At 38.3% G+C, this 27,945-nt stretch overlaps 1 protein-coding gene across 2 annotated transcripts; it reads right to left on the bottom strand.

Annotated features, from left to right (window-relative positions):
- PDK1 (pyruvate dehydrogenase kinase 1) lies at positions 1 to 27,587 on the bottom strand. 2 transcript variants are annotated; one of them, XM_058549258.1, is made up of 12 exons: positions 27,371 to 27,587; positions 25,450 to 25,591; positions 22,205 to 22,276; positions 20,005 to 20,189; positions 19,612 to 19,707; positions 18,509 to 18,586; positions 16,938 to 17,014; positions 15,029 to 15,127; positions 5,647 to 5,757; positions 2,294 to 2,407; positions 1,778 to 1,823; positions 662 to 1,430 (listed from the first exon to the last, which is right to left on the bottom strand). In XM_058549258.1, exons 1-12 carry the CDS (start codon positions 27,570 to 27,572, stop codon positions 1,330 to 1,332), a joined length of 1,323 nt encoding a protein of 440 aa, XP_058405241.1. In that variant the 5' UTR covers positions 27,573 to 27,587; the 3' UTR covers positions 662 to 1,329. The 2 variants fall into 2 exon arrangements, with proteins under 2 accessions (XP_058405242.1, XP_058405241.1); XM_058549259.1 differs by lacking the exons at positions 662 to 1,430; positions 1,778 to 1,823 and adding an exon at positions 1 to 285.
- Between the last annotated feature and the right edge of the window lie 358 nt (positions 27,588 to 27,945).

The following is a 27,945-nucleotide window of genomic DNA, read 5'->3' as shown; positions in this document are numbered from 1 at the left end:
TGGAATTCACTATCCATTTATTCTACCCAAATAGTTAATTGTGAAAACGACACGTGAAGTATTTGGTATAAGGTAGTTCTGACACCATCTCTTCCAAATTTAATACAAAAGCCACGTTTGGATCTTTCAGGTGTCCCAGTATATCTAGGCACTACGGAATGTCGTCATGTCTTTTGGTTCTCTGCTGGGCACACACCAGTCGTCAGCCTCATGGTTGGTGTTGTAATGCTTCCAGGCAGCTTTGTTATACACGGGGAGTCTTTCTATTGAGTCTGTTGACAGAGCCTGAAAGAAAAAGCAGGACCTAAGTCTGGCATTTTTTTACATTCTGTTATTGGAGAATACATACAATGGCAAAAAGATACTACAAATTAATACTTTATTGGATTTGTATTTTATTAATTATAACACCATCTACATACATTTTAAAATTGTGTACATATTTGAAACACTTTATTTACTAAGTCCATGGCACTGCCTGGTGTGCATGTTGACCGAGTTTCTCGCTTGCAGTAATTCTGCAGCCAGCCTGCAAGCTGCTGGATTGAAATTTTACACAGGTGTAATAGACACCTCTTATAAAACACGACCCAGAAGTTCATTAATTGAAAAAGTCACTTAAGTGTAAAAGCGTAAGAAGTGACACATGAACCTTAATATATGTAATTGCACAATCATTTAATGAAATCTATTTTAATTATTCATTGAAGAAATACTTTTTTTCAGTACAGTCACTGTACTTTAAAAGAGTCATCATAACGCTATTATGATCAATACATATAAAACTATGTCCAAGGCATCTTGACTTTTGCTGGAACAATTCTTGGCCCCGGATTTGAGCCGCGTCTTCTCCTGCCATTAGAGCCACCTGTTTCAGTGAGCGCATATGTGATTTCTGCATCATGCATCATTCCATGTTCCCAACATATCATCACCATTCATTCACTGATCTGTTTCAGCTTCCTGAAAATCACCGGAATCTGAGATAAACTACGTTCCCCATTATCTTCTCCAAGTTAGGATATTTCAGCAGGATTTCAACCTTAAGCCACAGGCATTTCCCAAGATGTACAAAATATTGAACTGGAAATTTCATTCCAATAATGGTAAGGAAGGTCTTTGATGTTGATGATTTTAATGATACTTTAAGACTTTCCATCTTCTATTTTTTCCAAAATGGAACTAAAAACCTTTCACTTATATATTCTCTTTAAATATGTCAGAACTACCAGAACCCCTTGATCTATTGGCTGGATCAAAAATGTTACATTTGGTGATAAAAATATTGCCTTCATGTTGCCCTTTTTAAGTTCCTCAAAATTGAGATGGTTAAAAAAAAGAACTATTATCTTGAAAGAATTTAACTTTTTCAGACAAATTTATTTTTTCCAATATAAAATCTTCAGCATTTCCTATAAAATAGGTGCCATCTAGTGGACAGAACAAGAAACTAGAATCAGTAAATACATAGGTACCAACAGTCCACCGTTTAACCAATCCAGTGGATTGATAGAGCCCAGTGCTTTCCATCCCTGCAAAATACACTGATCTCTGCATAAACACTTGGAACGTCCCAGGCCAGTAGGCTAAGTGCTTCTGCTCCCACCAGGTGAGCTATATGCATACAAAGAGTCACCCGTGCTTGTTCCCAAATCTGTTTATGTTCTTACATCTGTAATTGTAATTACAAAATTTAATCAAGTATGGCTTAAATAAAGCACAAAAAAAGGGGGGAGGGTTTTTTGAAAACTAAGATAAATGCTTTAGCAAGACTCACGAAGGAAGGTCACAAAAATTGCCGTCAAATCAGAGTCAGAAGACATCTGTAAAGGACCGTATAAAATTCAAAAAGGATTATGCACTTGGTTGTTTCTTTGTTTACAGAAACCAAAACAATGCATTGTAAGTATAGCTTCTGCAAGAAAGACAACTGAAACTTCAATCTGCAGACCCAAATACAAAGAAAAGGCTGTGGCAGTACATGAAAAGATTGGTAGGTCAATGTCCATTCATGTGTTTTATGTTAAAATTAAATTTGTAAGATATATAACTTTTGATGATGCCCCACTTCAACCCAATTTTTTTTCTATTAACAACCACAGTCCTGATCATTACAGATAAGAGTGATTCTTTTCCCATAGTCAAGGAGATTATTTGTCAAAATAGATGAGATCCTATGTAAAAAACCATATTCTTATATTTTAATAGCATGAGGTAGAGGAAAATGTCATTAAATACTGGCATCTTATAATCAAAAGAGGTATCATTAAATCAAGAAGTCTATAGTTATTACCTTAATGTAGATCACTGCATCTGTCCCATAACCCTCTAGGGAATACAGCTTTAGGTCTCCTTGGAAGTATTGTGCATAAAGTCGTGATATGGGCAATCCATAACCAAAACCAGCCTGTTCAATGAGAAAAATGATTCTATTCAGAGAGCCACACACTGAAATACTTTTCTAATTCAAATAAATGCTCCTGAGTATCCCAGGGGTCAGAGCCTGCCTCTAAGAGATCCAGTAATACCCAAGTATTAATAACAACCAAGCTGAAGCCTAGTTGAGTACTACGTTAGATGACTCCTCTAGCAGGGTCATTTAAAACTCCCCATTCTCCTTACTTCTATAAAATGACTTGTGGGGTTCTGGAAAAGGCAGTTCTTCAGCGGCCTCCTCTAGAGTATCCTGATACTGCTTTTGGCAATATCGTATAAAACATGTGCTCTCTTTTAGGAGCAAGAGTCGAAAAAGCCTTGTTGCAACCTAACAGATATATCTCATGACTTCATATCATGAATTTCTAGCCTGTGTTCTGAACCTGGAGAGAGCCATAATAAGTCTACTTTCTTAATTCTCACTGACAGGTCAATTCCCTACTTAAAAATCTTCAAAGCATACCACACCACAACCGCATCCCCCACCATCCCCAACCCCTTTACTGCCTTGAGATAAAAATCCAAGCTTCTTAAAAGAGCTTTCAAGACCCGATAAGATCTTTGCCTCCCACTTTCCAGTCAGGCTGAATCAAATCTCCTGCTCTTAAGTTCCTCAAACATATCACGTTATTTTTCACTTCTGTGTCTTTGTTCATCCTGTTCCTAGCATCAAGAATGGCCTTCTTACCTGGATAAATCCTATCAGTTCTTTAATACAAAGCAAAACATTTGGATAAGTGTAAAAACAGTTTTCATCACCAAGTCAGATGTTCAATGACATTCCATATAACACTTTAGTTAAGAGCTTATATGGATTCAGGATTCAAGTGCTATTAACAAATCCAGGCTCTGGCTTTATTACCTCCACCATTTATTACCTGCCTTTTCTAACCAGAGTTTCTGTTTGCCCCTCCTAATCAACTATCCATTCTCCACATTTCTCCTGGCCCTGGGAGGCTGACCTGAAAGGATGATGTCAGTGGATTCCCGTGCCCTCTGCTTCCAGTGGGTCCGGCCAATGAGGAATCGAGTAGGAGTTCAGAGGGGGTCAGATCAGGGTATTCATTCCCCCACGTCCTTCCCTTGGGCAGGCTGGGCCTCTTGAGAGTAAGCAGCTGCTCTGCAACTTTCCCTTTTTCTGGGTTCTGCTAACTTCTCCCTCTCCTTTTCCCTTTGATTCAGGGTAGGGACAGCTCTACTGCTGCTAACCCTGGATTCCTGCACTATCCCTACCCATATTTTTGTAATTTGTGTCTTTGTAAATAAGCCTTCCTTAAATGATCGTAATTTGAGTGAGCTATCTCTTTGCTATTGGGACCCTGACTGACACATTAATTGGTTCTAGAAATGACCCCAAGAAAACTGCACATGCAGTCAGGATCCCATGGTGCCTGATCTGCTCTATCACTGCCTCTCCCTCAACCACATCTATGGACTCCTGGGGCTTCCCCTATAAATAAAGAGAAGAAAAACAGCATGGGCTGGGCCCACTGATGGACCTACACAGTGTGCCAGCACCAGCCAAAAGTGGATGTCCTTTCACTGTAACCTCTCTCAGGGGTGGGCCTCAAAGATCAGAGTGCAAGTAAATCCTCCCAGTGGGCAGAACATAAAGTGGTACACCTACATGGACTCACGGCCAGTGGCAAACAGGTTGGCTGGCTAGTCAGGGACTTGGAAAGAACAAAATTGGATACTGATGAGAAGGAGATCTGGAAGAGAGGAGTGTGGATGCTCCTCTTTGAATGGGCTTACAGTGTGAAGATATCGCGTCCATGTAGATACCCACCAGACCAACAGAAGGCATCCACATGGAGGAAGCTCTCAGTAACCAGGTATACAAGTCACCACTCCGGTGGATGTCAAGCAGCCTTTCTCCGGCTGTCCTAGTGCTTGCTTACTGGGTCCACTTACAAAGTGGTCATGATACCAGGAAGGAGGCTCTGTGAGAGCTGAACAACTGTCTTACCCTCGGTAAGGCTGTGCAGATGCAGAGGGGAGACCGTGCCCTCCTGTTTCCTTAAAAATTCACATAAATTTTGCATCCTAAACAACAAACATCTATAGGGCATTTACTATATGCCAGGTACTATAAAAAGTATTTTTACATGTATTAACTCACCTAATCCTCACGATAACTTGATTTTTCAAGTTGGGGAAACTGTGGTATTAAAAGGTCAGTAATTTTCCCAAAGCTCCACAGTGGAGTCAGGAATGGAGCCAGAAAGATTAGATCCCGAGTCTGGGCTAATATGCTGTGCCGCTCTCCACAAAAATGCTACAGAATTTGTTTACTACAAAAGTAGTTTATCCCTTCTCTCCCCTTCTTAGAGTAAAATCAGAATCTGAGAAGATGCTCATGTTTATTATTTGATCTTGTCTGCCCCTTGGCACATGGATGCCCACCCTGGGAGCCACATAGCTCAATTTGAGAAGCACATCACTGGAGCAATCATTTTAAAAGTTTGGTAAGCCATGAACTATATTACAGTTGTAGCTACAGAATGTGTGCTGTGTAACAGGTAAAACTATTAAAGTCCTTCCAGTAACTTCCTAGAAAGAGTCTAAAATAAATCCACCTTATCCTGTATTTCACCATGTTACAGCATAACTCCTGTGTATATGCCAGAGAAGTTTCAAAGCCTGGAAGAATAGTTCTTCCAGAATTACCGGTCAGAGATTTGGCAAAGCACTTTTCTGGGAGTTAGAGGACAAGGATGGAGTCAATTCAAAAGCTAATCTTATTAAACTTGAAAATAGGTGACTAATATCAATAAAAATTACCATCAAAACAACTATAATTTGAGCCATTTCCAGGTTGGTGATTAAACTGATCAGAACTCTAGTCTTATTTCTGAGTCTAGAATATGAGCTCTAATTACAAGTACTTGAGAAAAAAAAATCAACACTGAAGATTAAATCAGTGCTGACTAAATACTAGTAAAACTGGTAATTTACTCTTCACACTAGAAACAGTGTAGCAAATGTGGCTTACCACATGAAAACCACTGACATGTCACTATCAAGCTTGCCAACGAGACTCTAAAACAATACTCTCTGTCTTGTGCTCTGGTCAATCAAAATAAAGGAGGAAAGCGTTTTTTTCTAATAGCTTCCCTTCTTCCTTGTGATGTACCCTACACAATGGCTTAAATGATTTATTTCTTGGCAGTTCACGAAAACACATTTCATTATCTCTCGGTCACATACCAGAGGCACCGCTCGGGACGTCTCCACTCGAGGCCGGGGTGCGGTTGAGTACATGTAGTTGAAGAGTCTGTCAATTTTCCTCAAAGGAACACCACCTCCTCGGTCACTCATCTAAGATGAGAAAGGATCTTGCCCTATGACCAAGTCTCATAAACAGCAAAATACCAATGCATACTCACAGGGTCACAGTTGAACTGCTGGCTGGAGAGTGCAGCTTTTCAAAACGAATACCATGCAATCCAAGTTGGGAACGTAAACGTTTCCCTCACTGGCAGACTTAACACAACTCCTCTAATGTGCAGAATTCTAACACATAATAAACTCCCTTGTAATACAAAGTCAATGCTTGGCTCTGTATATTTACTGAAGTCACACTAAAGTGCAGCATAGCACAGAAATGGGGTATAAGCTAAGTCTATCTTGGATGTAACAATAAATTCTTGATTTCCTTTCTGGTGGGCAATTTGGCAAAGAGATTAAAAATGCATGAACCCTTTGACCCAACAATGTTTATCCTAAGAAAATAATCAGAAAAGTATGCAAGGTATGTATGAGAATATCCATCACACCACTGCAGAGAACAGCTAAAACTAGATTACAACCTAAATAGGGGATTATTTAAGTGAATGAACATACATTCTAAAACAGAAGACTATTTAGCCATAAATATCATGTAGAACTGTATGTACTGGCATGAGAGATGTTCACAAAATATTGTTTAGTATCAAAAAGTTATAAAGAAGCATTTATAATATTCTAATTTTGTGAAAATTATACTATAAAAAAGTCTATAATGATATATAATTTTATTGTCTATGGGATTATGAGTGATTTTCTTCTTTTGGGTTTTTACTTTCTGAATTTTTTTCACAATTTCTTTTATTACGGAAAAAAACAGTATAATTTTCCTTTTCAAGGAAGAAAAAACAGAACCACTTCATTGTGTTGTAGTGTCTCATCTCCAAGCAATTTCACAGCATAGATGCCCAGATAACTTTCTGGCGAGTTTATAAAAAAAAATAGGTCTTTATATTGTTCTTATTCTTTTCCTGACTCAAATCATATGATAGATTGAATTTAATAATTTATTTACAGATTGTCTTCATTTTGTTTTCCTTCACAGTTAACACAGATTTATTTTCCTAGCTACTGTGCAGTGTATATTCTAATCTGCCAGAGCCATTTTCCTTTGTTACAAAATCTAAATTGATTCTACTATCTACAATATTAAGATAGTTCTCACATACAAACATCCGCTTTTAACATATGTATATAGATATATAGATAGATAAAAACAGTACTGAATGATATGTATTAAAAAGTCAATAGGCTGGATGGCTTATAGTTGAGTTTTTATGTCATCTTTAAAAATCTTTACAGTACGTATATATATTACTTTCATAATGGAAATTACATAGCTATTTTAATTTTTAAAATAAAAATCTGCTTTGAAATATCATTTGAAGACTTGCCTCTGATATATCTATAATTAGATAATTGCAGTATAAAAATACACAAGGACTTTATTAAGAACTTGTATGTAGCATTATGCTTGAAATTGTTCTTGGCTATGAATTCAAAGCCCTATGAAGAGATTTATTTTAGTAAGATGAATAAAGAGCTCTGAGTATTTTCCGAGATCCATTAATTCCTTAACTTTTCATCCTTTAATGCTCTGCTTCAGATTTACTGGTAACGAGTAAGACGTGTGGGTGTTTTGTCAATATTAAGTAAGTAAACAATATATTAGAATAGATATTAAGATAAAAAAAGTAGACCTTCAATAAATATTTCCTGGTTTTTCTTCACTTTTTGGCCAGAAAGACTATGGCAATCCAGCAGGTCTGAAACAAAAAGTGATTTCTAGCCGTAGGCTCATATGAGAAAAGCAGAGAACTGACAGAAAGGACAGAAGTGACTCTGTCAGAGGTGACAGGAATATAGTTAAAAACTGATAAAGATGACCTCCATTGCTTTGCAGCCAAAAACACGATAAACTGGAACTGGTAGATTTTTAAAGTGGTCAAAAGAGCTTCCAAGAGAGTTGTAACACATGCTATCATACCCGAGGATCTGAGTTCTTTGGGAAATGAGAGGGTGGGAATAATGGGAGAGACAGATGTTTGGTCTGTATATATTTAAGACAAGAAGAATGTACTCTGCTGACAAATATATTGAGAAAGAATGTCAAAATTAAACAAAAAGTCTCAGATTAAAATAATTTGGAGAAAAAATCTAGAATCATGGAACATAAGCCAATGCCAAGGAAAAGGAAAGATATTATGAAAAAGATGGGCGGTGGGGAGTAATGTCAACAGGAAGGCTGAGGAAGAGAAGATTGCCAATTATTGTTAAAGTTTTCCCTTCAGTACATGAAATCACCACTTCTCAATGTCATCTCACCAAGAGTTGCCATCCCTAACTTCCTGTTCCCCATCACACTGGGCTCCCTGGGCTAATTCATGTGAATTTCAGGTCCAAGGGAAATGAACCACTACTGACTTGATGACAGCTCTGAAGGCAGGAAATTTACTAACCCTGAACTCACCCAGAGCTCCTGAAGTCTCTTACTCAACAGTTTTTTCAATGTCAAGTTTGTAAAATCACCAAGAGTGAATCAACCAAGACATTTACAATTTAAAAGACATGTGACTATAACACTTATGTTATTTACCGAATTTAGACCAAACACAAAATCTGAAAGAACAGCCAGAATTGTAAGACAGAAAAAAATAATTCTTTCACAAGATTTTCAGCAGAGGGATAAAAGGTGAAAAATGTCAATAATTTGAACTAAAAGAATGGGGTTGGGGGGAAGACCCCAGGCCTTGATCCTCAAAGTCTAGGGTAAGTGACAAGGATGAAAGCCCTACTGAAGTCAATTAGAGCCAGCATTTAACGTGTAAAGAGATCACAAGAGTAGATGCCGTCACGACAGCCTGGATGTGAGGAGGAAGAGCGACAGGTGGAGGCAGAGCCCAGTGCAGGTAGGGCTTTCAGAGCGGCTTCTAGAACCGTCTGCTCAAGAGCCTAACGAGCTTTTCTTTCTTTTTTTTTAACAGCTTTATTGAAATACAATTCACATACCATATAATTCACCCATGTAAAGTGTACAACTCAGTGATTTTTAATATATTCACAGATATGTGCAACCATCACCACGGACAATTTTAGAATATCTTCATTACTTTAAAAAGAAACCTGGGACTTTTTATTGATTACACTCCTAATCAACTGCTAATCTACTTCTTGTCCCTATATATTTGCCTATCCTGGATATTTCATATAAATCGAATCATACGATGTGGCCTTTTGTGATTGGTTTATTTCACTTAGCATAATGTTTTCAATGTTGTAGCACGTACCAATACTTCATTCCTTTTATGGCCAAATAATATTCCACTGTATGGATATATCACATTTTGTTGATCTATTCATCAGTTGATGGACATTTGGGCTGTTTCCAGTTTTTGGCTATTGTGAATAATGCTGCTATGAACATTCATGTTTAAGTTTTTGCTTGAATAGCTGTTCCTTTAGGGTACATACTTAGGAGTGGAATCGCTGGGTTGTTATGAACCTTTCTTTACACCAGACAGACAGACTCCCTAAGCAAAGCCTGGCCACCGGCACAGAATGAGTCTCTGCTGAGTGCCTAAGTGCTCAGTGAACCTTGATCCATGCAGTGATGGATGACCACAAGTAATGGAAAACAGCCGCAGATGAGCATGCTAAAGCACAGGACACAGAGGCAAAAAAAGGTACAGGCAAGACCATGCTGCAGCACAACTGAAGTCACATGGGACTTATTTTGAATGAAGAAAACTTTAATGGGCAAGTAGTTGACACATAACTAACCAAAAAACAGACACACATTAGCATGATGGGCTAAAAAACAAGTGACGCATTCACATTACTTTTTCAGCAAACAGATGGTATTGCCATATATTTATTTGTGCCTCACTCTTTTAAATGAACAGCCAAAAGAGATAAACGAAAAAAGAAATTCAGAGGAAACAGGCAGTGCAGAGAGCAGAGACATTAATTTTTTAAAAAACAACTATCATTACTACCCTCAGAGTGATAAAAGAAGATAAAACTAGAACAGAATACTGTAAAAAAGGAATAATAAATAATAAGAGTTCTTGGAAATTTTTAATAAGATAATGGAAATAAAAATAAAACAGAAGGACTGGGAATTTAAAGTTGAGGAAACCTCAGAGTAGAATAAACAGTTAAAGAGATAAAAAAGAGGAGGAGAAAAGATAAGAAAAATCAGAGGATCATTTCATGAAGCCCAGCATCCTTCAAATATGACTATCAGAACGAGAAAGAGCATGGAAGAAAGTATCAAAGAAACAGTGGAAATTCTAAACGGCCCAGCCCAGTGAGTACGAAAAGGCCCACACCAAGTCATGTCATTGTGAGATTTCAGAATAGAGCTGAAGAAAAGATCTTAAAAGCTTCAGTTAAAACAAAACAACAACAGCTGACACCTAAAACTGGTTGCATACAAAGGAATGGGAATTGGAATAAGCATAAGTCTCCTCAAAAGGAAGAGCAGGAGTTATGTCAGCAAAAAAAGGGGAGAAAGGAGCCCCCAAAAGTCTCTCCTCCATCAAAGCACTGAGAAAAAGGCAAAAACTTTGTTCAGAACTCTGGAAATTAACCAAAAGCTTGCAGCAATTTGGGGAGCATTTAGTCAAGAAAAACAACAGTGAGCTTTGTGGTATTTTAACTTGGCTTATTCCCTCCCCCATCTCAACCCCATCAATAACATGCAATCAGAGTGAAAGCAGTAGCCTGGCAGCCACTGGGAAGGCTATCTTTTTTTGATCTGATTCTGAGCTCCCCAATCCAAAAGTCTTGCACATACTGACTCCCCATCCTCGGAAAGATTTGTCAAAAACAATTAGAGGTAATTGATTAATTTGAGGACTGCCTGAGGCAGTCCACAACAGTTAAGGCAAACAATAGGCTAACCAGAACGCTTAACAGGAAAAGCTGGGAAATGAGATGTCCATAAGGGCTTAGAAAAGCTCAGGGATATCCTGGGAATCCAGAAAGTTATGTTCACACCTAGGGCTATGTTCAAGTTCAGGAAAGACTTGAGAGGGTCCTACGCTTTCACCTCTGACTGACCTTGAGGCTCTGTACAAGCAGGACCTAAAGGTTAAGTAAGAGTTGTCAACTGCCTGGCAGACTGCCTAAGGCATGCCCCAATACATACACAGAGTCCTTTGATGAAGACTGGCAGGTGGCATTTAAGGAAATCTCAGTCCAATCATTAGTTGACAACCACTAAGCTAACTGAGCAGACACTTCAGTGGCCACATACAACAAAGAATATAGACTTTACAGAATTAGTTTTTAAAAAGTCACCAACAAACAATAACAAGCAACCTTGGGGAGGGGGGAAGTATCTGATCTTCAGAGTTGTCATACTATGTTATTTTAAATGTCTATTTTTCAACAAAAATTATAAGGCATGCAAAGAAACAAGAAAGTATGGCCCACAGACAGGGGAAAAAAGGAAACAGAGACTATACTTGAGGAAACTCTGACTTACCAAACAAAGACTTTACTATTTTAAATATGTTCAAAGAACTAAAGGAAACCACTTCTAAAGAACTAAAGGAAAGTATAAGGATGTCTCACCACATAGAGAATAGCAATTAAAAAAAAGGATAGAAATTATATAAGAAAACCAAATAGAAATTCTGGAGTTGAAAAGTATAATGGAAATAAAAAATTCACTGGTGGGGCCAGCCTGGTGGCGCAAGCAGTTAAGTGCACAGTGCTCCGCTGCGGCAGCCCGGGGCTCACTGGTTTGGATCCCAGGCATGCACCAATGCACTGTTTGTAGAGCCATGCTGTGGCGGCGTCCCATATAAAGCAGAAGAAGATGGGCACGGATGTTAGCTCGGGGCCAATCTTCCTCAGCAAAAAGAGGAGGATTGGCATCAGATGTTAGCTCAGTGCTGATCTTCCTCACAAAAAAAAAAAAAAATTCACTGGAATGGCTCAACAGCAGATTTGAACATGTGGAAGAAGAATCAGCAATCGTGAAGACAGGTCAACTGAAATTATCCAGTGTGAGAAACAGAAAGAAAAAAGAATGAAGAAAAATGAACAGAGCGTCAGAGACCTGTGGGATTTCATCAAGTGTACCAACATGCGCACACTGGGAATCCCAGAAGGAGAGGAGAGAGAGATAGGGACAGAAAGAATACTTGAAGAAATGATGGTTGAAAACGTCCCAATTTTGATGAAGAAGATGAAGCTCATCAAACTCCAAGTATAATAAACTCAAAGAGATCCAACCTGGACAGATCACAATCAAACTGTCAAAAGCCAAGAAGAAAGAATCTTGAAAGCAGCAAGAAAAGTGAGTCATCACATACAAAGGATCCTAATAAGATTACTAGCTGATTTCTTATCAGAAACCATGGAGGCCAAAAGGCAGTAGGATTAACATATTCAAAGTGCTGAAAGAAAGACTATCAGTCAAGAATTCTCTATCCAGTAAAACGATCCTTCAAAAATGAAGGAGAAATTAAGAGAGTCTTAAATAAGCAAAAACTGAGAGAGTTCATCATTGGTAGACCTGCCCATCAAGAAATAATAAAGGAAATCTTTCAGCCTGAAATGAAAGAACACTAGACAGTAAATCAAATCCACATGAAAAAATAAAGAGCACCATGAAAAGTTAACTACATAAGTAAATATAAAGAATAGTCTAAGTGTGTTTTTTGTTTATAACTTTTTTCTTTTATTTAAAAGACAAGTGTATAGAGCAATAATTATATATCTGTGTAGATGGGCATACAATGTATAAAGATGTATGATTTATGACAATAACAACACAAAAGATGGGGAAAGGAATGGACCTATATAGGAACAAAGTCTGTATATACTATTGAAATTAAATTGGTATTAACCTGAACTAGATTGTTATAAATAAAGATGTTAACTGTAATCCCAGGACAACCACTAAGAAAATAACTCAAAGAAATATAATAAGAGAAACAAGGAGGAGATTAAAATGGTACACTAGAAAATATCATTTTAACAGAAAAGGTATTAGCAATGGAGAAATAAAAAACCAAAAGAGACATAAGATATATAGAAAACAAATGGCAAAATGGCAAACATAAATCCTACATTAACAGCAATTACGTTAAATGTAACTGGCTTGAACACTCGAATTAAAAGTAGACATTGGCAGGATGGATTAAAAAAACATGACCTAACCATATGCTATCTACAAGAAACACACTTTAGACTCAAAGATACAAACAGGTTGAAAGTAAGAGCTTAGAAAAAGATACACCACAGAAACAGAAACCAAAAGAGACCTGGGATGGTTATATTAATATCAGACAAAATACACTTTAAGACAAAATTGTTATTAGAGACAAAAAAGGGCATTTTCAATGATAAAAGGTCAATACAGTCATGTGTTGCTTAACAATGGAGATATGTTCTGAGAAATACGTTCGTCATTGTGCAAACATCATCGTGTACTTACACAAACCTAGATGGCATAGCCTACTACACACCTAGGCTCTATGGCACTAATCTTATGGGACCACCATCATATATGCAGTCTGTTGTTGACCGAAACATCGTTATGTGGTGCTTGACTGTACATCAATAAGATATAAAACTATAAACATAAAAACACTTAACAATAGAACTCCAAAATACATGAAGCAAAAACTGACAGAATTGAAGGGATAAATAGACAATTCAAAAATAATAGTTGGAGACTTCAATAACCTACTTTGAATAATGGATATGACAACTATACAGATCAACAAGGGAACATTCTCCGGGAAAGATCATATGTTAGGCCATAAAACAAGTCTCAATAAACGTAAAAGGATTGAAATCATACAGACTATATTTCTGATCACAAGGGAATGAAATTAGAAATCAATAACAGAAAAACGTGGGGAATTAACAAATATATGCAAATTAAACAAGACACTCCTAAACAACCAATGGGTCAAAGAAGAAATCACAAGGGAAATTAGAAAATACTTTGAGATGAATGAAAATGAAAATACAACATAAAAAACTTGTGGGATAAAGAAGCAGCAGTGCTTGGAGGGAAATTTATATTGTAAAATGTCTCAAATCAATAACCTAAACTTCCACTGAAGAAACTAAAAAAAAAGCAAACTAACTCCAAAGCAAGCAAAAGGAAGGAAATAATCAAGATTAGAGTGGAAATTAATAAAGAACAGAAAAACAATGAAGAAAAATCAACGAAGCAAAAAAGTTGATTTTTTGAGATTACTGGTTTGCAAGGACTAGGGAAAGGAGGAAATGCGGAGTGACTGCTAACAGGTATTGGGGTTTTTCTTGGGAGTGCTGAAAACGTTCTGAAATTAGACAATGGTATGGTTGCACAACTTTGTGAATATATTACAAATCACTGAATTATACACTTTTAAAAAGAGGAACAGTAGATGTCTTCAAAATTCTGCAGGATGATTATTTTCAATCTAGAATTCCATGTCTGAACTTAAATATTGGGAAAATGGCAATCGAGGCTGGGTGGGGGAGAGGAAGTGCTGTAAGAGAGCCAACTCCTCAGCTACCATAACAGAAAGCTAGTGTTTGCTGTTTAAAACTTTATAATTTCAGAAATAGCAATTTAAGAATACTACTTAAAAATATAGCAATAAATCCCAGAAGAAATAACCAAAAGACTCCTCCTGAGTACCGATGCACAAATGGCCAAGAACTGACATATCTGATTTGTATACTCTCTGCATTTATTACTTTAAAACAAAATTTAAAATGATTATTTAAAACAGAGAAATGTCATCATACTCTTAGAAATTGAGCCACCTGAACAAGGTAGTGGGAAAGATCTGGCATTGGGGTCAGAGGACCTGATTTCATGTCCCCTGTCATTTACTCCCTATGTAATCATGAGCTAAGCATTGCGTCTTAGTCTCCTCATCTGTAAAATCAAGAATAAAATTACCTGTGCTCCTAACTAAAGAGCTATTATGAGAATCAAATGAAACAATTAAAAGTAGATTGAAAAGTATTGTTTAAAAATGAAAAATTATATACTATCTGTATAACACTGCAAATACTCAAATATTTTAGATTTTACTTATCACAGTGGATATTCATGATTACTGCTCAATTGTCTGTCTCCAGGATTTCCTTTAACTTGAATCATCTGGATTAGAGGCTGGACTAGAAACAGACTCAAGGGATAATTCCATAATCTGCCACATAAACGAAGCAATGTGCTTATGAGCTATCAGGGACAGGATTTCTTTCTCCTAAGAGTAAATTATGTCTTCTGGAAATTATGTGCCTGCCTTACATCAATTAAAAAAAGAAAAGCATTTACCTTCACAGTCAAATCCTCATTACCCAGTGTGACATGGACTTGAATAGGTGGGTAGACACCTTTGTCAGCGTGATGTTCCATCGTTGCTCTCATTGCATTCTGAAATACATTAGGGTTATATCAAAAACACAGCTTTATAAAGAAAAACTAATTACAATTGTCAAGTACATATGTACTACTTGAAATTTTAAAAATTTTAATTCAATGGAAAAACGTCAAAGAATCATAATTCTCATAACCAGATTTAAAGAATTACTTTAAAAAAATTATTCAGTCAGTTTTGGAGGACTTGTGAGATATTTTGATTTAAAGAAGCCAATTAAATTCTACATATCTTCCAAAACCAGACGTCTCAACACTTTTAACTAGTTTATATTAGAGCAAAAAATTCTATCCAAATACTTTTATAATTTAGTAGATAACAGGCAAACCTTATTTTTGAAAACAGTTTCATCTCTATTTTTAAGAACCATTTTAATTGTCATAACTTGCTTTAAGAAAAAATTTTTTTTCATATAATATTAACAGCAATGGTCTTATTATGCTATAGAAACTAATCCAATTTACCACTAGTTTGAAAGTAAGGATATTTACATTGTAAAACTGTTTTGCTCAATTTCTAAAAGATACAGGGTACACAATGTCAACATATCATAAGCACTAAACAATAACATGACATGTAGCATTGGAGTAGAAATTGATTAGACGAGATACAGTTAAAAAGGCAAAAGACAGGTCTGAATTTGGACACAAGAGCGTGTGGCCCCAGCACACCAATCAGGATTGAGTATCCCTAAGAAAGAGATTCTATCATCTCTACCAAGTCCATTTAAGATTAGGTTCCAGATGGAAGCCATTATTATTGACACTATGTAAAATCTGTTCTATAATGTACTATTTCTTTTATTAACCATCATGGGGAACAAGATCTTTATGTAACTGAAATTTCAAGGAAAAAATGAGTTTTAATTCCTTTAAGTGCCAATTGCTTATTTATTTAATCACTTTCACAGAAAGATTTTTGTAAGGTATTAATTAGATAGTTCTTGCAGCCTTAGAACAAAAGCCCATTCTTAAACCTTTGCTGTTCTAAGACAGTTTTTCCATGTTTCAGTGTATTTTTCTTTTTCAAGATCAGGCTGAAAGCCACCTCTTCTCTCTTCTAGTTTACTGCTGGCTGAACACATGGTCACTAACCTAAGAGAGACTAGAGGCTTGATTTAGGGTAGTCCTTTTCAGCCACAGGGACCCCTTCCACTCCTCATTATGCACTTTCCTGTCTACCAGCCACTGTCATTGATGAGTTATTGGCAAAAAAAGTACTCTCAACATTACTAGCATAATTTTATTTAGTTTTCAAAATTTGTTGTAAAGAGCAAATATAATAGCAGAAGCCCTGTAAATCAATATAAATGACTTTCTCCCCCCAAAAAACACATAACAGTGAGACTCTAGTCCTTTAAGGGTGGAAAGTTGAGAATCATTCTTCTAAATATTTTGTACTGTAAAAATACAACTTTATAGAGCATTTATAATGTGCTGCCATTGTACTGAACATCTAGTACATTATTCCCAGTTTTCATAATAACCTAGACAAGATTATCCTCATTTTACAGAAGAGGAAACTGAGGCTCAGAAAGGTGGAGTGACTTGCCCAAGGTCACCCACAAATTAAGTGGTAGAACTTTAATTCAACGTCAGGTCTTTCTGATTCCAAAGTCTGAGCTTATCACTACAGTGAGGTGCCCATCACTGCTGACAAAAGGCTGATCTCCAGAATGTGACATGACACTGAACATGAAATGACATCTTTTAATGAAACTGAGGAAAACCCAGTAGGAAACTTTCAGAGCAGATTCCTAACCTCAGCAAAGGACGGATAAAGGTTATGTAACACTATTTTACAAACCTTGAAAAGTTCAAACACCATGTGATAGAGATGGGATGGTACATAAACCACTTGTATTGGCTGTCCTGGTGATTTTGCTACAGAGCAGAAGAGAAAAATATAAAAGTACAGAGAGATGTGCTTAAAGCATTTTTAAGAATAAACTGTGTAGTGATGAAAAGAAAACATTTACTATGGAGGATAGCAGTATTTGGGGGAGAACTGCCACACCAGTTCTTCACGGAATTAGTGTTTGAACCCCCTGTTCACGTAGACTCATAACTTGACTGTGACAACATGAGTCCTGTAGTCACTCTTGAAATCTTGCATAACAATCTAACCAACCCATCTTCTATTCTTCTCTAGGACAATGAGTCTTTTTAATGGACACTCAACCTTAAGGACAGAATTTTACTTTCCAAAAAGAAGTGTTAAAGTCTATAAATTCCATAGTCCAACTCACATAAACATACTCTTTTTTAAAAGGCTATGTTTCAAATGTTTCACCCAGGTGGAATGTTTTCTGTTTTATTTCAGGCATTTCTATGGCTATAGATCTGAACAAAAAATTTAAGCTAGCATCAATCTATCAAAGGATACTAATTCTACATTCAAACATTTAATAGGAGCCAGTGGGGATGGAGGGCAGATAGTGTGTAAAACAGAACTGTTAGTAGAACAAAGGAGTAAGACTCACCATTAGAATTCTAGTTCAGCCAATAATTTGGACTCTCTTCTATATAAACTGACCCTTGGAAACACGGATGGGACATCTGGAAACTACCTATAGATCGGGTTCCCAAACCATCACTTGTGCATTGTGACTCTTATTTACTGAATGGTACCATTATGGACCAAAAGAGTTAATATGGTTTTAGAAAAACACCAAGCAATTCTATTTCCAATTGAGTAACTTCTTCCACTGCTCTCCCACTATAAGGTCCAGAATACAGCCTACTAAAAGCCTATTTAATTTTACTCTCCTTAAAGGGTCATCTTAACTTAGGAAATGTTTTTCCCTCTACCAAAATACCCTACCTTTAGGAAAAACAGTGAGATTCATCAATCTCCTCCCAAGGCATTTAAACCTTTTTTGTCCAAAAGGCACTAGTCAGGGTGAAAAGAAGAACATCAGAGATAAACAGATTCTCAAATAGATGAGCATCTTTCTTTCTTCTTTTATACCTCCAGCCTTTTACTTCCACAACAACAAAAAATTATTTACAACTCAGGAAGTGAAATCTTAAAGGGTAAATGTTACATTATTGAAGCGCATATAAAAGTCAAATGTAATTTTCTTGGCATCGTTTTTTCCCATGACTAACTAGAAAATGAAAAATAAGCAAAGAATCAATATTATCGATTAAAAATAAGGAAAATGGGAAAGAAAAAGCCAAAATGTCTTTCAGAAAGAATCCAACTAAATTATATATACACACACACACATATTTTTTAACGTGATTGCTTTCCCTCAGCTTTCATATCCAAGAAGTTGACGAAAAGTCCTTTTATAGTAACAAATCTAAATTCTTCTTAACATTCCTTCTCAGGTAATCATAAACTAATCATTGAGGAAAAGACATCAGGCTTACCATTCAGTTCTTCAAGTTCTAGTTCGGGAGAGTTAATATAATACAAATCACACAGACGCCTAGCATTTTCATAGCCATCTAGTGTGAATCAAAACAAAAAAAGCATTAAATAAATTTACTTTTGTTTCATGCATTAAGATGGCAATAGTATTGACAAATGAAATTTTAAAACTTTCTATAGGAGAAAATATACTTGAATAACCTTAGTTTGGGGAAGGTCTTTTGAAGTATGACCTGACAAAGGCTAACAGCCATGAAGGAAAAACGACAGATATGATTACAAAAGAATAAAAACATCTGTAGGAAAAAAGACACCACAAACAAAGTAAAAAGAAAAACAGCAAGCTGAAAAATAATTACAGTACATATAACAAAAATTTAGAGTTGGTAAGGGTTTAGGAAGTAGACTTCCTCATTCACTGTTCGATACCTTTTTGGAGGTATCAAAATTTTAAATGTATTTTAAATGTTTTTAATTCTAGGAACTGTGCCCTCAAAAATACTAGCAAAAGTCAGCACATATCCAATGATGTTCACTGCCGTATTGTTGGTAATAGAAAAAAAATAAAACAACCTAAATGTGCACCAATAGGAGGATAGATTAATACACTGTGATACATCCACACAGCCATTCGAAACCTGGGGTATATTCATATGTACTAAACATGGTACGATGTTTGTAAACTTGCAGAAAAATATGCATAGAGTACCCCATTTTCCAAAAACAACAATGTAAGACCAACAATTATGTATGAGTATAGGTGGCATAAACAGAAAAAAGTGTGGAGAGATGCAAACCAAACTATTATGAAGTATGGCTCCTAGTATAAGGAATTAGAAAGGAGTGAGGAGGGACCTGAATTTTTTGAAGTGAAACAGATACTCTCATAGTATCACCATACTTTGCCTAACAAAGCATTGTACCAGCAAAATATTCATTCTATACATAATGCACAATTACCATTATGAAGTTATTTTCAAATCCATGCATTTGCTCCTAACAGTTCATCTCATGATACAAATAGTTGTTTTAATAGCAAGAAGTAACACTCAACAATTTTAATTTTTGCATCCTTTCTGAAGGGAGGAATGTAAGTATTTACCTTTAATAACTTCAATTACATTGCAGTTCGGATTTATGCTTCCAATGTGTTTTCGATGAGATGGGCTTCCTTTGCCTTTCCCACCAAACAATAAAGCTATCAAGAAATAAAAAAATAAAAAACAAACAAAACAAGCTAAACTACCGAATGCCCTTTTCCAGACGTCAATACAGTTTCTCTAAATAGTACCAAATAGTAGAACAAATATTTTCCTTAAACATAAACATAGTATTTTACATTCGATAAAAATACCTTTGTATGGCAGACTATTTTCTTTTCTTAATATGCAAAAAAAGTAAAATTAAGTGTTTACTAAAGGGAAGTTTTCTAAATAAATTTAAAATATACCAACGCATTTTATTTAGCTGCTTCTCTTGACTTCTGGACACTTACAGTGCTGATTCAGCAACATTCGAATTGAAATGCGACTCATGTAGAAACGATCCAAAAAGTATTGAACATTCTGGCTGGTGACAGGATCCACCCCGAAGCTCTCCTTGTACTCAATCACACCCTGGGCCATCGTGGGAATAACGTCATTGTGTCGGTTCCTGATCCGTATCACGGTGTCTGTAAAGCTAAACAAACCTGTCTGTCAAAACAGCCAAATATTTTGACAAGTGAATTTAATACTAAAATCTAAGTTTAACTAAGTATAATAGGCAAGAAATTCCAAATTCAGTAAAAGAAGCATCAGTGCATGTTTTCCTACACTTTTTAAAATATATTTCAGACCATACAATATATTGAATCTACGAAGATGTAAGGATTTCCAAAATAAAACTTTCGAAATTTAATTATTTTCTTGGAACTCCTGAAAGTAAGGCTGCCAAAAAACACAATCCTAAAAATGTTAAAGGTCTTTTTTAACCATTATCAACTAAGATTATCTGAGCACTCAGTATGAGGATGTATTCCAGGGACATTCAGCATAAAAGACGACAGAGCACTTGCTTCTAGGAACATATGCTCTGTAAGGAATGAAGATCAATGAGCCAAGAAAGTCTGTCTGTTTGGAACTATTCCCTAGGGTTCAAAGGGAGAAAGAACCACTTAGAACAGAAAAGTAGAAAAGAATTCTAATTTCATCCATCCTACGAGTTTAAAAAATGGAAGAGGAAAAGTAGACTACTGTGTTAAAAGAAAAAATTTTCAAAGTATCCTGCCTTCTCATTTCTGTCATTTAGAAGACACTATTGCACGGTTAAAGAACTAAATAAAAGAGGAAAGAAGTCCTAATTATGAAGTAATAAAATCCATCTTGTAACACACGCATCAGAATTTACACTTCCGAATGAGTGCTTTCCCATTCAAAGTCATCATCTTGAGTACTATTAACTTATTCCAATGATGCTCTCACCGCCCATAACATTTCTGGAATTCCTAGTTTGTAATTAGCTTCAAAATCAAACTGTGAATCCAAAATACAAACAACAACTCAAAAACAACAAAGAACTCATCATTTCTAGTCACCCCTTTATTTATTTCACCTCTCTCTCTTTCTATAAAACCAAAAACAGTATTATTCTGCTTGGCTGTTCACCTTATTTTCTAGATTCAGCTCTGAGTGACTAACCATTTTCAGAAGGTTCTACAGCATAACGTTTACTTTTAAGCAAGACTGCTTGGGTCCAAATTCTTGTCCCACCATTTGCTGGTTTTATGACCTTAATGCTACTTTAAGTTACCTAACCTCTTTTTGTGCACTAACAGCATTATCTCAACTGAGTTGTTTTAAAGATTAAATGACATCATTCGTGTAAAGTGTGCTCCATACTTATACAGAGAGTAAAGTCCAACGTTATTTTCAGACCAAAATCATATTTAAAAAATGAAATGTTGCCATCATCTTTAAAGACAGTCAAAAAAATGTGGAATAGACTCTGAGGACAACAAAAGAGGTGGTCTTTAAGTTCTGAGCAACACTCATTGGAATAAGCAGGTAACTGCCTGAGGGGACTACTGGGGTTTATCGATTCTGGTATGTTGGTTATTAAACTGGTCACATTACCTACATTATCTTACAGACCACAGATCATAAACTGAGACCCACAGACATGTTTTTATAGGCCCCTAGTATTTTTAAAAATTTTTAATTAGGTGCCAATCTTTCGAAATTGGGAGATTTCACATTAAAAATTTAGACTTGTGGCTTTTCTTGAAAAACACAAAAAGATCAGACGATCTGGGTGCATACCTGCATGGCAATGATCAGCTGGCTGTAGAAGCACACACTCTCCAGGTTAAAAGTCCTCACCAGTCCCTTACCATCCAAGTGGCATTGAGGCCACATCTGGATTTCCACTGATCATCACACTTGAATGTGTCTATTCTTATAGTATGATTAAGAGGAACATGAAGCATTTCTTATACCCAGCCCAATTCACTGATTTATGTTGGCTGCCTTACCTGTATGGGCTGCTATAGACAAATATACTATTAAATGACCTGGAGTAGTGGGAAATGAAGAGTTCATCAGTTTCCCTAAAGCAACCCAATAGCAGGTTTAGGCTTAATATATTTACATTTTTTTATATGATGTTTAAAGAGTATAAAAATTGTGTTCAGAATAGGGGCAAAACAGGGTACTTACTCATAAATAGTTTTAGCATCTTCAGCACTTTTGTCCTTAAAATCAAGAAGCTCTTGAAGACTCTGGATATACCTAAAATGCAAACCAACAGGGCAAATTTGTTCTTTTACACTTTTAAAGTTCAACATTGTAAGAATATTCAAAATATATTTTTAATATTTCCTAATTTTTAATTTAGAACGGTGCTAGAAATTATGGGTTTAGTAGGATTTTTACACCCATTCACATTCGAGCAAAGTCCTGGCACAAAGTAGTAGAAAGTGCACGTTTTCTCCTAAAAACATAGGTTAAATTTGATTTAAGAATTTTAAGATTTCCTACTTCTTTTTCTTTAAGTTTTATACTCTAAAATAGTTTTTCAATTTCTTAAATTTACCCCGTACGTGACAGTATAAATAGTGATTGTCATGAGAACTGAGTCTGTCACAGTAACTATGTGACCTGGAGCAAATGACTTAATTTGTCTTAGTCTCAGTAAAATGTGGAGGCCAGCCTACCTTTGTCTAACAGTCTATTTTAAACATTTGTACTTTAAAATCTTAATTTTAGAGGTTTATGTCTAATCAACAAATATTTGTTGAAAGCCTACAATTTACCACGTAGTTCTTTTAAACAGAACTGAAGAAAAACAAGTCATGAAAATATAGGTTTTTAATTTATTTAATTCAAGGTAGCAAAACACCTGTTAAGGAAGGAGCAAAAAGAAGAAAGCCAAAAGACTTTCTCAAGGTTATGCCTTTCTCAAGGTCATACCACCAAGCATAACAGCACTACAGGGCTAAAGCTAAAAACACCTCCCTGCCATTCAATGACCTTCAACAGTGTAAGGTCTGCTTTGGCTTGTCTGTTGGCACTTTACCTACTGCCAACTGCTCTAATTCAGTAGGCATTCAGGGCCAGTGAAAGTATTCTATTTTTTTCTGTGTGTGTGTGTGTGAGCAAGATCAGCCCTGTGCTAACATCTGCCAATCCTCCTCTTTTTTTTTGCTGAGGAAGACTGGCCCTGGGCTAACATCTGTGCCCATCTTCCTCCACTTTATATGGGACGTCACCACAGCATGGCTTGCCAAGCGGTGCGTCGGTGCATGCCAGGATCTGAACCGGCGAACCCCGGGCCACCGCAGTGGAGCACACGCACTTAACCGCTTGCGCCACCAGGCTGGCCCCGAAAGTATTCTAAAAATCCGTAAATCGGGGCCGGCCCGGTGGCGCAAGCGGTTAAGTGCGCGCGCTCCGCTGCGGCGGCCCGGGGTTCGCTGGTTCGCGCATCCCGGGCGCGCACCGACGCACTGCTTGGTAAGCCATGCTGTGGCGGCGTCCCATATAAAGTGGAGGAAGATAGGCACCGATGTCAGCCCAGGGCCGTCTTCCTCAGCAAAAAAAAAAAGAGGAGGATTGGCGGATGTTAGCTCAGGGCTGATCTCCTCACAAAAAAAAAAAAAAAAAAAAAAAAAAAAAAAATCCGTAAATCCATATGATGGTTTAGAAAGCTGTTCCTGGCAAGCAATGGACCTCTCTGCTTTCCAAAGCATTCCAAAGTCAAGTGATTCTGGTATCTGTTTTTCTTTAACCCTTACTTTTCTCTTCATTGAGAAGAGAAAAGAAAAACTATGCTCTTTATTCAAGAAATATTTGAATACCAATGACGTGTTGGCACAGATTTCAAAATGCAGCATACTCTATTTTTAATGAAGAATTAAAAAAAACAGGAATAAACTTCCACAGAAAATTATATGTTCTCCTTTATATTCCATCATAGTCTCTAAACAAATGCCTCTTCCTTACACCATGTTTATGACTGTTCCATACATGGACTAGATAGCATCTGATTATCATATATACTGCAGTCATACTGCTTTTGCTTATTTATTTTTATTTTTTGGTGAGGAAGATTGGCCTTAAGCTAACATCTGTTGCCAATCTTTCCTCTTTTTGCTTGAGGAAGATTGTGTCTGAGCTAACATCTGTGCCAATCTTCCTCTATTTGTATGTGGCACGCCGCCACAGCGTGGCTTGATGAGCGGTAGGTAGGTCCACGCCTGAGATCCAAACCACATACCCCAGGCCATGGAAGTGGAGCAAGCGAACTTAACCACTACGCCACCGGGCGGGCCCCTACTTTTACTTATTTTTTAAAATTGATGTTAGATCAGCTTTGCCTACAAAAGCAAAGTTAGGATCTCCGTGAATCATAATTGCAAAATGTCTTGCAGCCAAATTTTTTCCATTTAAGACTGAAATCTGGCTAACTCTTTTGCTTGAAATGTACAGTGCTTCAGAGAATAACACTTTTAAATGAATAACGTTAACAAGAAAGGCTGTATATAGGTGGCCACATATGTACATATGTGTCCTCACCTTAATACCTCTACTGTCATTTTTTGGAAGAGAGATCCTAGTTTCTATATGATTCGAATAACTTCTAATTGTTCAAAAATGGTAGCATAAAGATTTTAATTTTTGTGATTTATAAAGATATATTTCAATGAAACAAATTCAGTTTATTAAAAAAATATATACACCCTTGAATACATTTCATCATTCTGACTACAGCATGGTGTAGTAGAAACAAAAAAATCTGGGTTTTTGGTTTTTTTTAAAGATTTTATTATTTATTTTTTCTCCCCAAAGCCCCAGTAGATAGTTGTATGTCATAGCTGCACATCCTTCTAGTTGCTGTATGTGGGACGCAGCCTCAGCATGGCCGGAGAAGCGGTGCGTCGGTGCACGCCCGGGATCTGAACCCGGGCTGCCAGCAGCGGAGCGCGCGCACTTAACCGCTAAGCCACGGGGCCGGCCCCAAATCTGGCTTTGAATCCCAGCTCCACTATGAGTGGTACTGCCTTAAGAAAGCACTTAGCCTGTAGGTGCCTCAGTTTCCTCATCTGTAAAATGGAGATAATAACACCTACCAGGCGTGGTTGTTGAAAGGATTAAAAGTAATGTATATAAATCCCTAGCCGTTAACAAATGGTAGATTTTTTTATTATATTGTAACATAACATCCCTGTAGATTTAATAGCACAAATCTTAAATTTAGTGTATTTCTGTGCCGTTCGGATTGGTTTTTTCAAAACCAAGGAGTGGTACAATCCAAGATTCAGGGGACAAGCCCAGACACACTCCAAAAAGGAGGAATGCCGCTACTACCTTAAGATTCCACTGAAGAGTAAAAATATATGTGCTCAAACCTTGAGTCAGTCCACTGCTCCATTGAAATTGCAAACACAAGATGGGAACCTTACCAGCTTTGTACCAATTGAACTGAGGGAGTCCTGAGAAGATTATCTGGAAGAAGACTTATTTCTTTCATTATATTTGCCAATCTAACAGGCAACTCTTGCCGCAGAAACATAAATGAGGTCTTTTCACAAGCATTCACGGATCCTGAAACCAAACACGGTGGGAACAGCAGTTAAGTAGAAGACATGAGGCAGCAGAAGCCAAGAAGCAGGGAAAACACAAATGGAGTTATTTGGCAAGGGTGGTAGTTTCACCATAATGACAGGGCAAGGACAAGGAGGCAAGGGATGAGATAACCCAGCCGCCAGGGCTGTGAGGCATCCTGAACGACTTTCTAATTCCTGACATTCCAATCGCCTTGTACAGCAATGAAGATACTTTCCTGTCTCCATCACTTGCATCCTTACTGTGATCTCCCGTCTTAGAACTAAGGTACCTTGAGCAAGTCTGAGCAAGGTGCAGAGTTTAACAGTAGGAGCTGCAAAAGCCTATCCTATCTAACCTGCTATCATTTAGAAAATCTGTCTCCTAACTCCGGGTTTTTAAGAAGTGAATACCTGTCTAAGAAACAGAGAAATCTTGACATGTGCGTGGGAACCACTGTACTAATTACCATAAGCAAAGAGTAAATGAAGAGGAGGGCTTTTAGGCCACAGGAAGGAAAAAATACCAATGCCTGTTCGCAACAATCTTCAAACTTCTCCCCCAGCAGCTCCTATTCAACTGATTCCTGGAAAGCGGCCTGCTCTTCCTCCACTCCTATATCAGGATGCTAAGCAGAACAGTTGTAGAATGTCCTCTGGCAAGCAGTTAAACTGCAATGCATTTTAAACTCACTAATTTAATTTCGCTGTTTTAGCAAGAGACAACCTTAGCAAAAACTAGATTGTCAACAGCAGGAATTAACAGTATTAAAGGAATATATTTTCTTGTGAAAGTTTAATGGCCTACTTGTGAACAAGGACAAATTCACGCCTTAACCACATTAAAGTCATTTTAAAGTAAAAACAAAAACCAAGGGCTTTGAGTCAAACCAATTTGACACTGTAAGCCACAATTTAAAGATAAAGTTGCCAGCCATGCTGGTATCTTTCAAGCACACTAGTGACCTGACAGCACTTACAATGCAGAAGATAACTTTTTCTACTCAAATTCAATGAGTTTATTAGGGTTTTCCCTTTCCCTCATGGCCCCCATATGAGAAGTCAAAGTTAAATGCCTAACTCTGCAATTCCTCGGCCATCTGTTGCATCCCTTCTAGAGAAAACCAGGAAGCACCCATCAGAAGAGGAAAGTGGATAGTCGCTTCTACAGGGGTGAAATGTGGCAAACCCCACAGCATCTTGTACTCCTGCACTTTACCTGTGCTCAAGCCTTATTTGCTAATGATGAAATGAATGTGCTGTTGGTGGGTACACTTTTAAGTAAGTGGCAAGAAAAACATTCTATGGAAAACCTGGGCCAGTTATAACCTGCTTCTCCGATCATCGCGCCAGTTTTATGCAATCATCATATGTAAAACTGAGCATTTATCTCATCTCTGCAGAATCAAAACACGACTCCCCGAGATGTCCACACACTTGCCTCTCACGGGAGCTGGGCTCTTCGGAAGGGGCCTGGCAGCGAGCGCGGACCTGCACACGTGCGCTGAAAGGCGGGAGGTCATTCCACCCGCGGCCCTCCTGGTTTGTTTTTCAACAATATACAGTGAAAAGGCACACGCCCCGGCTTACTCACCCGGCCTGCCAGCGCCCGCACATGAGCTTAAGGATCTGTCCGCGAGGGAGGAAGGAAGCACCTAAGGCGCTGGGGTGGCGGGACGTTAAGGAGGAGGGGGGCCACGGAGAGGAGGGGGCCAGCGCGGGCCGGCCCGGCCGGGACCAGCGGCCGCGCACAAAGGCCCGAGGCCCGGGCCGCACTCACCGAAGTCCAGGAACTGCTTCATAGAGAGCGGGGACGGCGAGAAGCGCGCGTAGAAGTCCACTTGGCCCGGAATGCCGCGTTCGGGCGCCGGGCCCGAGCCCGAGTCCGAGGTGAGGCTGCGGCTGGCGCCAGGGCGGGGGGCGCGCAGCCCGGGGCCCGGGCCGGTCGAGGCGGCTCCGCGCAGCAGCCGCGCCAGCCTCATGCCGAGCCCCGCCGGAGGCGCCCGAGCCCCCGGCGCCAGGTCGCCACTCCGCGCCGCGACCGGGCGCTACGTGAGGGACGTGGCGGGCCGCGGGGGCGGGGAGCCGCTGTCACCGCCGCGGCCGCCGCCCCCTCGCTGGAGCCCGGCCCCCTGCGCCGCTGGGCGGGAGCCACGGAGGGAGGGGGGGCGGGGAGCGCGCGGGAGCCGCTCCCGAGCCAGAGTCCGGCCCCCCTCGCCGCGGGGCGGGGCCGGCAAGCGGAGGGCCGGGAGCGCGCGCGCAGGGGGGCGGCGGGAAGCTGGCGGGTGCGCGAGGAGGCTCAACTGCGGGGCCGCCTCCCGGGCCCAGCCTGTCTCAGCCGCACCGGCGGAAAGC

The sequence above is a fragment of the Diceros bicornis genome, chromosome 10 (genome assembly GCF_020826845.1).
Source record: "Diceros bicornis minor isolate mBicDic1 chromosome 10, mDicBic1.mat.cur, whole genome shotgun sequence".
NCBI classification, from domain to species: Eukaryota; Metazoa; Chordata; class Mammalia; order Perissodactyla; family Rhinocerotidae; genus Diceros; species Diceros bicornis.
The sequence above is the reverse complement of the archived record's forward strand: the minus strand, read 5'-3'. Positions and strand labels throughout refer to the sequence as shown.